Source organism: Pleurodeles waltl, chromosome 3_1 (assembly GCF_031143425.1).
Source record: "Pleurodeles waltl isolate 20211129_DDA chromosome 3_1, aPleWal1.hap1.20221129, whole genome shotgun sequence".
Taxonomy (NCBI): Eukaryota; Metazoa; Chordata; class Amphibia; order Caudata; family Salamandridae; genus Pleurodeles; species Pleurodeles waltl.
Window position 1 is genome coordinate 868,426,543 of NC_090440.1, and position 17,272 is coordinate 868,443,814.

Sequence of the window (17,272 nt, forward strand, 5' to 3'; positions counted from 1 at the left end):
CTTTGCCACTCCTTGGTCTGAGGCCAGACTGTTGGTCCGACATTAAATCGCTATGACCTGTAAAGTTTAAGAGCTTAGTTAACACTGCTCTTTAAAATATTATTCCTAAGAATGGTCAATTTGATACAGGCTTGTAGTTTGCTGGGTTGGATGGGTTCAGATGTTTCTTCTTGAGGAGTGGTCTACAGAAGAAGATTTTTAGCTCAGGTGGGAACAAACCTAGTTCCAGGAAATGTTGAGTACACATCTGGCTACCTCCCCCTAAACAAGTTGTGCATAAGATGTCTTTACATTTTTGGAGGAGCAGCATCTGAAGGGTGTGCTGATGGTCTGGCTGCAATGATATTGAAGAAATATTTTTGTGAGAGGGTACTGAAATTATGCATTGATGGATGATTACTTTTGCTTCTATGGTGTTTAGGTGATTTGTTGTTGTGGCATTGCCTGCGTATTTTGTCACAGAAGTCTTGCAATTGCGGTGTTTGTGGTTTGGCAAACAAGATTTTGAAATTCTGTTTGAGTTTTGTGGAGTTCTTCAGAAGGGCATTCAATTTCAGTTTGTCTGAAGTAGCAGTGTCTCTGTGGTTCTGATGCTCTTATATAGGCTCTGTTATAGTGATGTAGGATGCTCTTGTGTGTTTGCAGGTCTTGTTGATGTCTAGTTTCTTCCATTGTCTATAAGAACATGTGTTGTGTTGATCTTGAAGGTGATGAAGTGGAAGGCTCCACTCTAAGGGGATAACTGTCTTTAACTGGCTTGTTCTAACGATGCAGATATGACAAGTAGAGTGAATTCTGTGGAAATTCTTCTCATTGTTTTCTTCAAAAGGAAGAATCTTGAATACAATTCTTCACTTCACTTGGCCTTTGAAGTTACTTCTAACTTTTTCTTGAGGAGGAGTTTTACGATTATTTCCTCCAAGGCTTCAAAATGCAGATTATTTTCCTTATTTGGCGATTAAGAAGTTGGTATTGAATACAAAGTTACTTATCTTCTGTAACTCTTTTTGGTGGATAATCTTTATTTATATCCAGATTCCTCTTCTTGTGAGTATTCCCTCAGGTGTCAAACTGGATCTGGAAACTCAAAGGAAGTACTCCTGCATGCCAGTACGTGGCGTCCTGAGGCTCTACTCCAGAAGTAACAAGCAGGGCTGTATATAAGTGCCACTGAATCATGCGGACGTCTTCTGCTTTCGAAGGTTTGCCGCACCCTCAGACACTGAGCCCATCGGTACATTTGCTGGATTTGTGTGCAGATCTCTAGTTTAGAACCTTTTTAGAAGGAAAAGAGTTCATTTCACAGAACCAGGAGGTGGGAGGGTGGTGATGAATATGCAGTTAGACCCTTAAGCCCCCATGCCTTTGATAATTGAGCAATCCTTAGCAGCAAGACCCTCACCACATCCATCAGTACATCACCTTTCTGGAACCAAGAAAACACACAGTTGTCAATGTCCTCTTAAAGAAACCCTTGGCTGAGCTGAGCTGACCAAACTCACCAATTACTGACCAGTATCCTTCCTCTTCCTAACCAGCCACAGTCCTGGAAAAAGCCATCAACAAGCATCTCTTCAACCACCTCGCCAAACACCAGCTTCTCAAAACTACACAATCAGGTTTCAGACCACACCAAAGCATGAAAACCGCCCTGACAGCAGCATTTTATGACATTCGGATGAACCTCCACAGCAGGGAAACCAGAGCCTTCACCCTTCTAGACCCATCAGCACCCTTCAACACGGTCTCCTATCACTCTCTAATCAAACAATCTTATGAAGCTGAAATCTAGGGACTCGATCTTGAATGGATCATCTTCTTCAACCCAAAACACCCACATGGCCCCATGCCTATGAAGCACAAGATCTTATTTGTGGAGTCCCACAGGGCTTCTCATTCAGCCCAGCACTCCAACAACAACATTAACCCTGCTGGCCGATGTCATACGACTTCACAACATAAACACATCTATAACCTTCAGTTCTGGCACATTTGAGGCATGTCTGCATTGGCTGAGGCTGGTCACACCCACACACCCTGTGCTGGCCCGTTTAGTGGACCAACTAGCATGCCGTTGTAGCAGGTTCACTGCTGGTGTGCTGAAGACGGGCCAAATGTAATCCAGTCTGTGCCCGTCCGCAGCCAGACAGCACCAAGAGCCAGAACCCCTGACTGTTTGACTTATGCCAGGGAGGAATTATTAGATATTGGGCATAGAGGTGAGTGACTTGATTGTGAAGTGTTCTTATTTTTTGACACAGTTCCCCCATGTATATGTAGGAACTGCAACTATGTTTTAGGTATTCTGCCTACTGGAGGTAAAATGGTGAAACCTTCTCTAACTCCATGGGCCGTTCCCAAGTGCTTGGTAAATCATTGGAGCCTCTCAGTTGCATATTATTAAATGTGAGATCCTTAGTACACGTTTAAATGTGCAGATTTCATAGTGCCCTTCTGTCCTGGTACAGCATTCTTAACTTAAACATGGAAAGACTCTTCGTTAGACCCAGACATTTATGGAATCTAGTTTTGAGTTTGCTAATTTCACTCTCCTTGGGGACTTTACTTTGCATTTGTAGCTCACTTATAATCTGTTTGCTGAGCACCTTAGTGACTGTGTGCATAGTTTTGGCCTACATCAGATAGTCTTGCAGTCTACTCATATTGCCAATCACGTTGGATGGCATTTCCACAAATAATTCCGCACTGTGTTACAATGAAATTATCCCCTTAATTTGGAATTATCATAAGGCAATCTGTCCCCACTGTGAATCGCAGAGGCTATAATTCATCTAAAGTCATTAAAACTCGATCTTGGTGGAAAATAGAAACAGGAGGAGCTGGTGATCAAAAATAGCCCTATTTATTACTGAAAATATTAAAGAGGACACAGATAACTCCATGAGTTTGTTAGATAATGCAACCAAAGAATTAGTGCGTGAAAAAAATTATAAAAAGCTTTAGGATAAAATCCCTCAGCTCCTTAGTATATGCCTGAATCAAAAACACTCAAGCAAAAATGCAGAGCTCGGGAACCAAGGTGGAGAACAGCCTACAGTAATGAGGAAAAAAACAAGTATAAATCAGTTATTCATGAATATAAAAAACTGATTAACTGGGAAAAATCCAGAATTTTATAGAAAACATTTGTGCTGCCAAAGACTCAATTTAACATGGTCACCTCTCTTATGAATCGTAATAACACTCAATTGTTCGTCCCGACTCAGTTATTTTGTAATAAGCCGTCAGGGTTTTTTCAAGATAAGGTCAATAGTGTCTATGAAGAATTCTCCTTAAATTGTGAGATAAACTGAATAATATTTCTCTCCTCTCATCATCTCAGAAACCACAGAAAGAAGTTGTAGTTATTCAGAAGAGGTTGGAGAGTTGTTACACCTTTAACTGGGGCTAGAACCGTTAGACTCCTAGAGACGACTAAATCAGGTTCACCAGCTGACCCCTGTCCTCCCTCCTTTGTACATATGGTCTCCAAGATAGTCGCAAGGCAACTTACTGTACTTCTTACGAGGGTATTGTCCTAGGTCGATTCCCAGCACAATGGAAGAAGGCATCTATTTGCCTGTTGTTGAAAAAAAACCTCACTGGATCCTGAGGATACTAAAAGCTATCGCCCTATACCCGGATTACTTTTACCTGCTAAAGTTCTGGAGAAGGTGCTGAATGAAGATCTTATATCCTTTCTAGATACTCACAATATCCTTGATTCTTCAAAGCATGGCTTCAGGCCACTACACTACACAGAATATGTATTAGTGGTGGCCACTGAAGATATTTGAAGGCAGGAGGACTCAAGAGGTAGGGCTGCACTGATTCTCCTTGATTTCTGTGCAGCATTTGACACAGTGAACCATTTGTTGCTTGTCAGGAGGCTACAGATATCAAGATTGGGTGAGCAGCCCTTACCTTACTCAGTTCTTTTCTCTTGGTAAGAGAACAAAGGGTGTTTTTTTGAGAGTTTGCCACAAATCGCTTCTTTCTAACTTGCAAGGTGCCTTAGGGCTCATCATTGTCCCCTACATTGTTCAATGTCTACGTCATCCCACTGACCAAACTTATTAGGTCCTACGGCTTTTGAGGCAGTGACCTATGATGATGACACACAAATAGTGGTGTCTATCTCATCAGAGGTGGCAGAAGTAGCCTAGCCAGCAGTTTTAAAAGCTCCCTGGCTAATATTGTTCTCTGAATGTAAAATGTTTACAATTAAATTCAGACAAAACAGAAGTTATCTTATTTTGCTTTGATACTTTGTTTTGGAATACATCCTGGTGGTCCTCAAACATCGGACCTCTCCCATGTACGGTGCAGAAACTAAAAAATTTAGGAGTACTGTTTGATGAACGGCTCTGTTTTTCGACTCAAGTAAATCAGGGTACATCCTACTGTTTCTATCTTCTTAGCATCCTTAGGAAAGTGTTTGATTTCATCCCTTTGGGAATGAAAAAAAAGGTCATTGTTGCTCTAGTGCTATCCAGGACAGATTACTGCAATGCACTCTATGTAGGGAACCAGAAAAGATTTCAGTTAAAGCTTCAATCTCTTCAAAGCTCAGCTGCACGCTTGCTCCTTAAAATACCCAAATATAATTCCATATCTAATAGCCTACAGGACCTACACTGGCCACCTATCAGTCAACCAGTGAAATTCAAGACCATCTGCATGGCCCATAGGACACTGCATGGTGAAGGCCCACCCTACTTCCAGAGAATGATTTCTTGGCATGTACCCTCTCAGAACTTATGATTGAGCTCCGCCAGATTGGTGACTGTTCCTAAATGGGGTTGGGGGGATGAGAGGGGGGTTCTCTTCTAGTATGTAGACTTTGGAACACTTTTCCTTTTACCCTTAAATCTCAGTCTAATAGAATATCTTTTAAGAAAATGCTTAAAGCATGGGTCTTTTCCAAGCTCAGTAACTTAGAGAACGCTAGTGCTAAGTCGCCTCGTCAATTGAGTGCTCTATAAGAGTTTTTTATTACAAAGCTTTCCATAACACTGTCCCTGCCTACCTGAATGCCCACCTTTACTTCCACCAACCTTCCAAACACCTCCGTACTGCTGGTCTCACTAACACACACTCCACACATACAAAAGCAGCAGGCCGCATCTTCTTATACCTGACCCTTAATGTCTGGAATGACCTCTCATTACACACCAGATCCTCCTCCTCTCAACTTTCACAAAAAGCTGAATACCTGGCTTTCTGAGTAAGCCCCCAAAGCTGGCAGCACACATCTGCTACAGATCGAATGAATACCGTCACAGGTGATTTGCGCAAGACAAAAACACCAGTAACATAATAAATAAAGTACCCACCAGGAACAGCATTACTGGAGGATAAGTTATGTGTATTTGTAAAGCGCACTGTCACCTGCAAGGGTATCCTGGTGCTGAACAGATGGGTACCTAGCCCTGCCTTTGGTAGGTTGGTTAATTGAAAAGCCAAGTCTTCAGCTTCTTTCAGATTTCAAGAAGAGAGGCTCTGATGTAGAGTGGGAGGTCCTAAAAATGTGGGGCATATGTGTCTCCATCGTTGCCATTGCTGTCAGAATCAGAAACAGTTGGTGTAAAGTATAAGCTCTACCGCGAGGTAAACGCAATGGAGCAGATTCAGAATCTGCTCTTCAGGAGTTCAGGAACGAGACAGGGTGACACGTTGACACCTTCTCAGGACTACAGGAAAGAGGCGATTCCTTCTTTAACTTTTTCTGCTTTTTCGACTTACCTAAAGACTGATTGCAACGAGGATCTGCTGCAAGAACAAGATCTTCCTTTTGACTTCCACCGGTTACAGTGCAGAATTTTCCAATGTCTCAACATGGAGTTTCGTTTTGCGATCCTGTATGGCCTTTAGGTTCATTGGGGTGCAGTCGTCATAGGCCTTGGAGTTGTGCTCCGACTCTAGAGACCACAGTCATACCTTGTGGGGGTGTGTCTAGACATTTGGTTGTACTGTCCTGACAAGGTTTAAGCACTGTTGTTTTGGGAGATGGAACATTTTCCTTGCACACTGACAAAAAGCTAAAGTTTGTAAAAACCAATACATCAGAGACAAAAGGAGCAGCACTCTGGAAATGCACCAGAAGGCATGGAAAGATAGGAGTACTCCTTTTGAGATTCTGGATCCAATCAGACACCTGAGGGATTATTCACAAGGTGAGGAATTAGCTATTAGAAGTATCCATCAGAAACAAATTCTGAATGTCTGTATTGGATTACATCAGTAACCCAGCGGACTAAGGTGAGTTGCACCAGATTGGAAAAAAAAGCCCAAATATTTCCCTGTACCAATACAGATACAAAAGCTGAAGAGGCAAGACCAATAAGGTTGGTCTTGGTCTCTGTTAGAAAAACAGCCTATGCACTTCTTTACTTTAAAGTTTATTGGAAAACTGATGGTGCTTTCCACGCTGTGAATATCTTTGCTCTTTTAGGCAGTAGTAACCCGATGTGTGGAACCAACATCTTAGTTCAGATAGTTCCTGTGTAGGTAATAATGTTTCTTCTGAAAAGTGCCCAAAGAATGGACTTTGTCAATATCCGCCTTGATGGCTTATACAGCCCTCCTCTACATGTTTACTGAGCCACTGCTCATTATCAAAGAGCATGTCTAGGACCTTACATTGCATCTCAGGTCTTAATGATATGCTGCAAAGCCATCCATTCCGTCTCACAAGCGCTCCTGCAAACAAATAGCTAATAGAACTATTAGAAGTATCTATCAATTATAGTGGATGATGCAAGCTTTTTTTAAATTACGTTTTAGAGATGATGGCTGGATTCCTCATACAAAAGACCTTCTTCCCACAGGTGAGCTAAGGTTGGGATTGATATGATGGATCTTCCAGTTTTGCCCTTGAAATCAAAAGGAAGCTGTTTTGTACTTCCACCTGTACTAGGATATTGAGCAGCTGTGTCAACATGTGGAGTTTGCAATTATCATTAGGTGGAGAATTGTAAGGAACCAAATCCTGGTCAACTTCTAAAGGAAGAAAATAAGTTACTTACCTGTAACTGTGGTTCTCCAGTACTTATATTTTTCATAGATTCACATGCTTGAATCATTCTTCATCGTTGGAATGGGAGTCCCAGAGTACATTATAAAGCAGTACAATAAAGCACACATAGCCTATACTGGCTAAAAGACATTAATTTTATTAGCTTATACACATCATTTGTAAGGAACCAAACTTCAGCTAATCAGTGACAGCACCCTTTAGGACACTCCACACCGAGGCATCTAACCTCAGTTTTCAAGCACTACTGGGAACTAAATCTCTATATAATAAGGGGACCCCTTTGAGGAGAGAGTGAGTGGGTTGCATATGAAACTATGAAAGATACCAATACTGGAAAACCACAGTTACAGATAAGTAACTTATTTTCTTCTCCAGTATTAGATCTTTAATAGGTTCACATCTGAATCAGAATAGACAGAAGTTAGAATATTAATATAAGTACCATAAAAATACCACAATAGTGGAAGGAGGGTAGTAAGATAAAAGGCTCACCTTATTGAAATAAACAACATAACACTGCTTATTCCACGGCTGCATCATTGCATTCCAACTTTTCCAGGTAGTAATGTTCCATGAATGTATGCCTGTTATTCCAAGTCACAGCTCGACATACACTGTCAAGAGGCACCCTGGCAAACAAAGCAGCTCTAGTAGAGACCACTCTAGTAGAGTGCGCTTTAACTTTACCTGTCAAAGGTCTTCTGGCCTTGGAGTGACAAAACTGGATAGCAGTTGAAATCCATTGAGCTAAGCTTGACTCGTAAACTGGACCAACTTTACAATGATTTCTGTATGCTAGTAACAGTTGGTCCATTTGCCTAAATTGCTTAGTGTGATGTAAATAAAATGTAATTCATCTTTTAACATCTAGTGTATGCAACAATTTTTGAGCTGCTGTTTGTGGATTTGGAAAGAAAGTTTTTGGAATAGGTTCATTTAGATGAAAACTCGTAGGAACTTTGGGACTTAATCTGGGATTGGTCCTGAGAATCACAGTATTATCTTTGAACTGCAGAAAAGGTTCTTTAATCATGACGGCTTGTACTTCCCTTATCGTTCTGGCTGATGTAAGAGCCAACAACAATGATATTTTCCACATTAGAAATTCGACCTCCGCCTTATGTGGATAGGTTCTCAAATGGACTTTTTGTGAGTTACACAAGTACTGTATTAAGCTGCCAAGTCGGAGGAGGAGACTTAGTAGGATGGAAGTGTCTGTAAAGACCTTTAGGTAACTGCATAATAACCCTATTAGACCATAACAATGGTAAACCAGTTGAGCGTCTGTACCTTGAGATTGCTGCCAGATGCCACTTAATAGAAGCATTAACCAAACCTGATTTTGCCAATGATAAGAAGTAAGGTAAAAGTGCTCTGGTGGCAGTGAGGTAGAATGAATATTCAATTTCTGGCGTCTCAAACAGAAACACTTCCATTTTAATTTATATGTCCTATTAGTGGTGTGAGTTTTGGTGTTCATACTTGCAAACTCATGGTTTTCAGGAGCCAGGCCGGTAAGTGTAGGGAGGTCGGGTCGGACTAAGTACTTGAATGCAATTCATTGTCAATGGTGTCCTTAGAGGTTTTAGCTGAATGCGATTCCTTTCTGGAAGGAGTAGCAGCACTGTGAACTAGTGCTGTCTGGCACATCGTGGAACAGTCATAATTATTTGACACAGTTCCCTCTACATTTTGCTAAGAAGTCTGGGAATTAGATGGTTCGGGAGAAAAACATAGGCAGAAATATCGGACCATATTATCGAAAACGAATTCCCCCCACAACCTTTGTTATGGGTGCAAATTTGCGTAAAATTGCCATTTTCGAGTCTTTTGTGTTGCAAAGATATTCAGTGTTAGTTTGCCCCACAGATGGAAGATCTTGTCCAAAGTTGACTGAGTTCCCATCATGGCAGCTGTTCTTGGTTCTGCTTCAAGTGTCCGCCAGAATGTTTTCTGAACCTGGAATATGTTCTGCTTGTAATGGTCTTTGGTTTCTCATTAACCATTTCCAAATTATTTGTGCTTCCTTGGATACGCCAGAGGTCTTGTGCCCCATTCTTTTTTCACATAATGCATACTGGTGGTATTGTCTGTGCAGATCAACACTGACAAGCCTTGTATACTCAGCAAGAATGCTTGGAGACTTAATGAAATTGCTTTCATTTCTAATATATTTATATACATTTTCATCTGCTGTGGAGACCATTTTCCATTTATTTTTTGATCTTGCAGATGGGCACCCCAACCATCTAAAGAAGCATCCATTGCAATTATGCATTCAGGTATATGGGGTAAGAATGTAAGCCCCGATGACAGGCTGGCTTTTTTTCCACCAGGGTAAAGCTGTCATGTTTGGAGTGATCTAGAATAGGCTGTTGAATTATCCCGGTGCTTGATTCCACTCCTTGTTCAATTCTTCCTGTAAAGGTTGCGTTCTTAGATGGGAAAAAGGTACCAGTGAAATGGCAGAGGACATCATCCTTAAAAGCGATTTTAACAGGTGTACCAAAGCAGACTTTATTTTCAGTAACCCTTGCACTAGCAGTACGAGTCTTTTCTGCTTTTCCTCTGTTAAGAATGCTTTGTCTTGGATTGTATCCAGGACGGCTTCCAGGAACGTTATCCTCGTTGAAGGCTCTATCAATGATCTTTGATGATTAACAGTAAGACCTAAGGCTTCGAACAATGCCAGACAAGCTGTTGTTGATTTTAACGCTTGATGAGCAGTCAGTGCCTTTATCATCCAATGGTCGAGGTATGGGAATACCTGGAAACCCCTATGTCTTAGGTGAGCTGCCCCTTGGGCTAAAAAATTTCTTAAAATGCAGGGGGAGTGGAGGTTGACTTATTTGAGTTCAAAAGGGAGGACTTGAATTGATAGTGACAGCCACCCTGAATCTCAGGGACTTACGATGTTTTGGATGAATGGGAATGTGAAAGCATCCTGTAGATCAAGGCTTGACATGTAATCTCCATGATTGAGGAGATGTAGGATGTTTTGAAGGGTTACCATACAAAAGGATGGTTTCCTCAGGTATTTGTTTAGTTTCCGCAGATCCAAAATGGGTAGCCATTCCCCCGTTTTCTTTTTTATTAAGAAGAAACGGGAATGGAAACCTATTCCTTTCTGGGAATGAGGTACTTTTTCTTTTGCTTCTTTTTTGTAGCATGGTCAAAACTTTTTGTTGGAGTAGAAGGGGTGTGTGCATTCTTTGGTAGAGTGTTTGGTGGCATTTGGATGAATCCTAAAGTATGACCGTAGGTGATCAGCTCTTACACCCATCTGTCCGATGTTATCTGTTGTCACCAGTGGGAAAATAGAGAAATGTTTGCTCCAACAGGTTGGCAGGCTGGAGAGGGGATAACCAGCACTTCTAGAATGCCACTGCTTTCTGTCAGTGTCTCTTGCTTGCTTCTTGGCACATGCGTTGTGTAAGTTGCTGCTAGTGGTGACCTATATGGCTGTTGCCAGTAGGAAGGCCGATGTTAAAAAGGCTGATACTGTTGGTACTTGTACAGCTGGTATCCCCTCTATACAAGAACAAACCTCTTCCTTGTGCACCTTGAAAAAGCGTTTTCCTTATTTGCAGGGTACCCAAGGATCGTACGGTACCTGTATTCGCCTTTATCACGTGTAAGGCATCATCAACATGTTTCCCAAACAAGGACTCTCCATCATATGGTATGTCGAGGATTTTGCTCTGGACGTAAGGCTGGAACAACATGACCTTTAACCATCCTTGCCGGCTTAGAACAGCAGCTTCTGCCTGCGAAACCTGTTGATGCTATACCCAGAGCACAGTCTATTATTTTTGAAGAGGTTCTTTTGTCCTTTGAAGAATTTCCTTTGCTTCCCCTTGAAAATCGTCCGGCAAAAGATCTATATAGGCAGCGATGTCAGACCACATTTGCCTGTCTTACTGACCTAATATAGCCTCTGAATTGACAGCTCGAACAGTAGTTGCTAACATCGTAAAGAATAATTTCCCAATACTGTCTAGGTGCCTGCCTTTCCTGTCTGGTGGTGTTGATTTGGGGGTCAGAAGTATTCTTGGACTAACGTGGAGCCACTTGTCTTACCACAGAATCTGGTCTTAGGGGCCCAACCAGAGATGCAGGCGAGTTTTCTGTCAACTTGTTCTTTTTGTCTATCCTTGACAGAGCAGCAGAGATGGCGGCAGGGTGCTTCATTATTTTTGTTCATTCTTTCCAAATATAGCCTACGATTGGGAATTGCTCTAATCAACTTCTTAGCAGGCTCTTTAAAATCATATAAGAAACAGTCCGTCTGCTTAATAGTTAAAGGCAACTGAAATATTTTTGCCGCGCTTTCCATGAAATTATGGAAACCTTTGATGTCATCAGGTGGAGAGTCCACTGGTTGTGGTGCAGGTGGAGATTGTGCCAGAATCAAAAAATCATAATATTTATTGGGAGTAGATTGATTGTCAGGGATTTCCCCTTCCCCTGTCATCATCTCAGGAGGCTGGTTCCTCCTCAGGAGGCACTGCTATATTTGAAGATGGATTCCTTCTAGGTAATAGAAGCGGAGGTATAGGACAAGGTGTTCTTGGAGTTGAAGTCTGAGGTCGAGGGATGGACTTCAATGGGGTTGCTGCCTTGGCATGTTCTGAAAATTGTTTATAGTAGCCCTGCAACATGCCCTGGAGGTCTTGAACCAAAGCTAGAGGAACATGAACCATGCCTTCTTGGGATGGAGGGTGACCACTGTTGAAAGCTTCCAATATACTGAGCAGTCTTTCCCAAGTATTGCTGTGGTCTTGAATAATAATAGTCTTTATTATACTCTTCCTTATCTTGGTACATAACGTTCAACTCTGAAGGGCTGTGGGCCTCGCCAGATGGGCCCTCATAGTCTGAGTCATCGTCGTCAAGTATGTGACTTGGCAGGACAGGAGAGTCCTTACCTGGACATGCATTGCCTGGCCTTACAAATTCTGAAGCGATTATGGGCATGATTTAGAGTTTGGCCGAAGGGGGCCAATCAGTCACAAACGTGACGGGTAGCCCATCTGCCATATAACAATTCCATTATAGCCTAAGGACATCTTAATACAGCAGACGGGATATCCTTCAGAAACTCTCTGCCAAACTCTAAATCAGGCCCTATGTTCTTCATCAACTGTATCGTTGACGAGGTCGTCGTTAAATCCGTTATCTTCGACGACGGAGACCACTTTTTTGCCACTGAGTGTAGATTGTTTTGTTGGTGGTGTCTTCATCGGCGGCCTCTTTCTCGATGATGGGTGAGTTGATGATGTGTTCGTGAACAATGTCTTTGTCGACAATGTTGTCATCAGTGCGGCTGTCATGGACTCCGTCGTCGTCAACATGGTTGTTGACGTTGCCACTGTCTACAGTATGTTAAATGGTGGTGATGTCATCATTTCAAAAGCCAGTCTAGAAGTCTTTGGACAGTTCTGAGGAGGATTGTTTTTTAACTGTAAAGCCAAGTTGGAGGAAGGAGTGGTTAGTTCTGATCTCACAGTCTGAGGAGATTCTTCTTTTTTTTTGCTGTGTACAAACGCTCCTCTGATGTCCTATCTTTTGAAAACTCATGATGAGTCTTTTTAGGGCCTTTCTAGGCATCTCTGATGACCCATGGTCATGTAACCTTTACCTTTTTTTGTTACCTTACTTGAGTGAAAGGAATCTTTACTATCCTCCACCGCAAAAATAACAGCCTGTTTAGTTTTCAATTTCCGCAGCCATAGAAGAAGCCTCCCCTCTTTATCTTTAAAAGTCTTCAAAGAAAAAGTGCAGCAGATTTTACAGCCCTTTACCTTGTGGGCTGGGTGTAATCAGTAAATACACCTATGTGGCTCCTCTGAATGAAGTATCTTTTTCCCACAAGTTCCACAGGGTCTGAAAAGTCCTTTCTTTAGTAACTCTGGCTTCTTGGTTAGTCAGGTGCTGGTAGATGTAGGTTGAAGTTGCCCTTCCAGATGAAACAAAGAGTTCAGATGGGTTATACTGGTGAAAAGCTGAGCAGAAATCAGGGAGACTCCCTTCATATGACGTGTTGTAGAAAATCTGAGGGAAGATGCCTCTGTGGGGAGTATTCTAGAGGGTGCTGTCGTCTGATTGACTGAAGTTTGATTCCTTATAAATGATATGGATAAGCTAATCAAATGAATGTATTTTAGCCATTATTGGCTAAGTGCGCTTTATTGTACTGCTTTATAATGCACTGTGGGACTCCAACTTCGACTACGGGGAATGATTCAAGCATGTGAATCTATGAAAGATCCAATACTGGGGAATGTTTGCATTCCACACAGGCTTCTGTCCACCTATAGGGGCTAGCTGATAAGTGATGACCATCAACAGCATTGTATCCCTGACCCTAACTTAGGTCACCAACACAGTCTGATGACTCAACATCAGTGTCTTGAGAATGTTCAAATGATGGCCCAGGCAGAAGAGGATGTGAGTAGGAAATGGCTGGTTGAGGACAGGCAGTGACGGAATCAGGCTGTTTAGAAGGAGGTGGCAGAAACTGAGGAGTCAAATGCTGTGACAGTACTTGTAACAGGTTTCAAGAAATCCAAATAGATTTGCAGGCACTTGGAATATTGATGTTTGTTAGCAACATTGTCTGGTCCCTGTAACACCATCTTTCGTCAGCCAGAGTGTGAGGATAAAATGTGTACTTATCCGCAGCCGTCGTCGTCATGAGTAAATTTAATGTCTACATTTTGTTTGAGTTCCTGCCAAAGACCCATCTTACTGACTTGCCTCATCACCTGAATAGACTTACAGTAACTTCTGCTCTTAAGCCTCCTCATTAAGTTCCTCCTCAGTATAATCATCTTTGGCATAATGCAAACTGGAAAAATAGACTATATATGAATGGTTGAGACTGTTCAGTCATAAAATGAAATAGACTACATCAATGTTGATTGAGTGTTCTGTACACAGCTATTTTTTTGATATACCTTTATTGAACATTTTTGAAAAAGGAGGGAAGGGAAGAAGTTCCAGGGTAATCACAGTAAAGCCCCAAAGTTAAAGCAGTGCAAGGACATAGGGAGAATTTTCTAAATATCTCCCCATCAGTGGTCAAAGCAACATAAAATAGCTCATGGCAACAGTTTTGAAACAACACTAGGATATCAAACAAGTAGGTCCTCAGCACCCAGAGACCAAATATCAGTAGTGTCTCCAAAAGCCTCATCTCCACCCCCTCAGACCTGCTTTCTGATGACTAAAGAATTCCTAGAGAGGCTCGCTGTAATATGTCCCGCATGATGGTAAACGGGAGCACTTCTGCCCCATCTCACTTAACATAGGTCTTAAAAGGCAGCCAGATTTGTTCAAACATACTGTACAGATCTCTGTTAACACTGATTTTTGAGGATTCCGAAACGGACATTAAAAAATAATTCAAGCATGTGAATCTATGAAAGTTAACAATGCTGGAAAATTAGAGGCAGAAAAGGGATAGGGGAGCAGCATAAAAAAGGTACCATATACTGGATGTGGCAGCATCCAGCCAGCCATTGTACATGCTTTCCACTATGCTTCCTGCACATAACAGACAAGTTTGGTGGTAGCAAGGACTGTAAACACATCTCAAATGCCCTGGATAAACAATGGAAAAGCCAGGGGAAACCTCAATAGTGGTCTGATTCGAATGTCACCAGGGGAGGTCATAAGCCCCCTAACCTGGCATGCACTGAAGCAGAAAGTTATTTTGAGCATGAAAATTGGCAGAAAGGGAAAGGTAGTACCAGCATATGGGTGGGGGTTGTCGGTGGAAGTAAAAGAGGAGAAAAAGTGCACTATGGTGTGGGGATTATGTTTTGTTAAAGATACTCTGGTATGATATTGCATTCTTCTTCAAGGCTCAGCAAAGGACAGAGCTGCCCAGGAGTAGATACTTCACTCAATGCTGGCAACATTTGAGAGCCCAGTTGCAAAGAAATAAAAAGCTGTTTCTGGTCATTTGTACATTTGGTATTTTCACAAGCAGGTGTTGGGGAGGGTTTAGAAGTTGTGAGAATACTCATGTGCAAGCTCAGATTGCCAACTGTTGGGTACATTTATAACCAGCAGGCACAGTAATCCACTGTGTGGACACCTGCGTTTTCACAAAGAAAAAAATGCAACATTGCAAGTGACAATTAATTGGTCAGTTACCAATTGCATTAATTACAAATTACACAAGTTCCTCAATCTGATCACAAAAAAAAAAAAGACAGGTTAAATGGAGTACAAATGTAAGGAGAAAAAAGTGCATACCGCAGTTGCTCTCCTCATCCCACAGCTGCACCCTAAGGAAATTCTCCATCCAGAATGGGTCACAGACACAACGCTTGGTGAATGAATCGCAGCGGCCATGGTCTGAACAGTTCAGCTGGCAGGCTGCAGAAGAGCGGAGATAAAAGAACATACACAGAAAAACATAAATTAGAAGCATATGAAGTTGGAAATTATGAAACGTATGTCTGATAAGCACTGCTGGCAGACTAAATTATAGACGTGAGGCAAGAAAGTGGGGATAAAGATAGAAGCACACTAAATAAAAGATTATACATTAAAACAAAAAGGAAAATATGACTTCCCTGTAAAAATCAGTTGCAACCTGTAGTGTGATGTAGGTCATATGTGCTGCACAATGCTTTCATATATTGTTACAATTTGTTTTAGTTCAAAGTGAAATTATTTGTTTCAGAGTGGCTTGTGATCCTTCCCCAAAACCACTGAGAGAGCATAGCTTATATAATCTATATATTTAAATGAAATGTTTTTGAATTAATGTGCAATAATGCTGCATAGAAACTATAATAACAATTTTGCTTAAAACGTGCACCTGAAATGTGACCACGGGGAGTGGCCGCCAATGTATACGTAGACTAATAATGATGACTAAAATGTTTATATTGTATACTAATGATTGCGTTATTGAATCTGTGCTGAAATCCTCATAGGCTTTAAGTTAGCATGAGCCGGAGCTTAGTTGTTTGGCTCTCATATTAAATATATTTTTCTATTTTGTAGTGTGCTGCCTCATAAAAGGACATGACCCCGTATGTTCTTTTTCTTCAAACTAGAAGACGAATATAACCATGTTAGATCCGTTCTCATAGCCTTTTCTTGCTTGCAGAATAAATGTTAAAAACAAAATGAAACAGTGTAGATTAACGTAATGTACAAGGTCATTCAAACCGGTAAAGACAATGAAGTTACTGACCAAAAGATGTGCAAAGAATTGCAGAAAGATGAAATCATACCGGACGTGCCACCTCTGAAGACGTCAATTATGGAGACCAATCAAAGACTTGTAAAATAATATGGGGTGAAGAGTTAGGTGACCTAATGTGTTTTCTGATAGGTTAAAGATAGTGGGGTATAACAAATGTCCAATAAGATTTTGGGGGAATGTACAACTAAAAAGGGATAAAAACCCCATGTCACGGGGAGTCATTTAGAATTAGGTAGGGAATGCTATTGATTTTATTCAGAAACTCTGTCACTCTGTTTGATGACTTGTTGGTTTACTTAAAACCATTATGAGAGAAGTGCCCTTTTTGCCCCGGAGCCGAGTTCTGGCTGATGGCGAATTGACTGATGTCCTGAAGACGAAGACTGAACCTGTGCGCTGACCTAAACCTTGGAGGGTAATTATGACAATGCATTTGTGATTTGTCTGTTTGCTTTTCCTTTCTAGGTACCAACTGCTTACTTTTGACAGAGACCTTAGTTAGATGTTTTCCAAATTAGTGTTCTAAATTGTTTTGCATGAAGCCCAACATGCTAATGCTAATCAGTGGTTAGGACAGGTGTTCACCAAAACTGACGCAAATAGACAAACAACCAAATCTATGCTTTGTTGAACTGACGCATTATTGACACTCTGCTAAATTGATTTTTGTTCAAGCCGTGTTATGTTCTGATGTTTGTGATTCTCGCTTTAATGAAATCTTACCAAAGTTGCCATATTGTGACTATGCTATTATGTTTCTTGGTTTTGAGATTGACGCACCTGCTATTAGGTTTGTAAACAATAGGGAATAAAACTCATAAAATTCTACTAAACCGGTGTGGTTATTCATGGCTGAAAGGTCATGGTAGCGTCTTGAATTGATTAATGACTTTCACTAAAGTGAAATGTATTGTCGTGATAAATATTGAGGACATTATTGACGTATTGATTGACTTATTGATTAGCTATCTCGTCCTAAGGTGTCTCTCAACTGGGTCAAAAGA

General features: G+C 41.3%; 1 protein-coding gene across 4 annotated transcripts in view; it reads right to left on the reverse strand.

Annotated features, from left to right (window-relative positions):
- Positions 1–17,272, reverse strand: part of KIAA0319L (KIAA0319 like) — a 612,066-nt gene that overhangs the window by 85,291 nt on the left and 509,503 nt on the right. For all 4 annotated transcript variants that reach the window (XM_069223811.1, XM_069223812.1, XM_069223814.1 and 1 more), the window contains exon 18: positions 15,305–15,427. In XM_069223811.1, the coding sequence (XP_069079912.1) occupies positions 15,305–15,427 (123 nt within the window). The remainder of the gene's footprint in view (positions 1–15,304; positions 15,428–17,272) is intronic.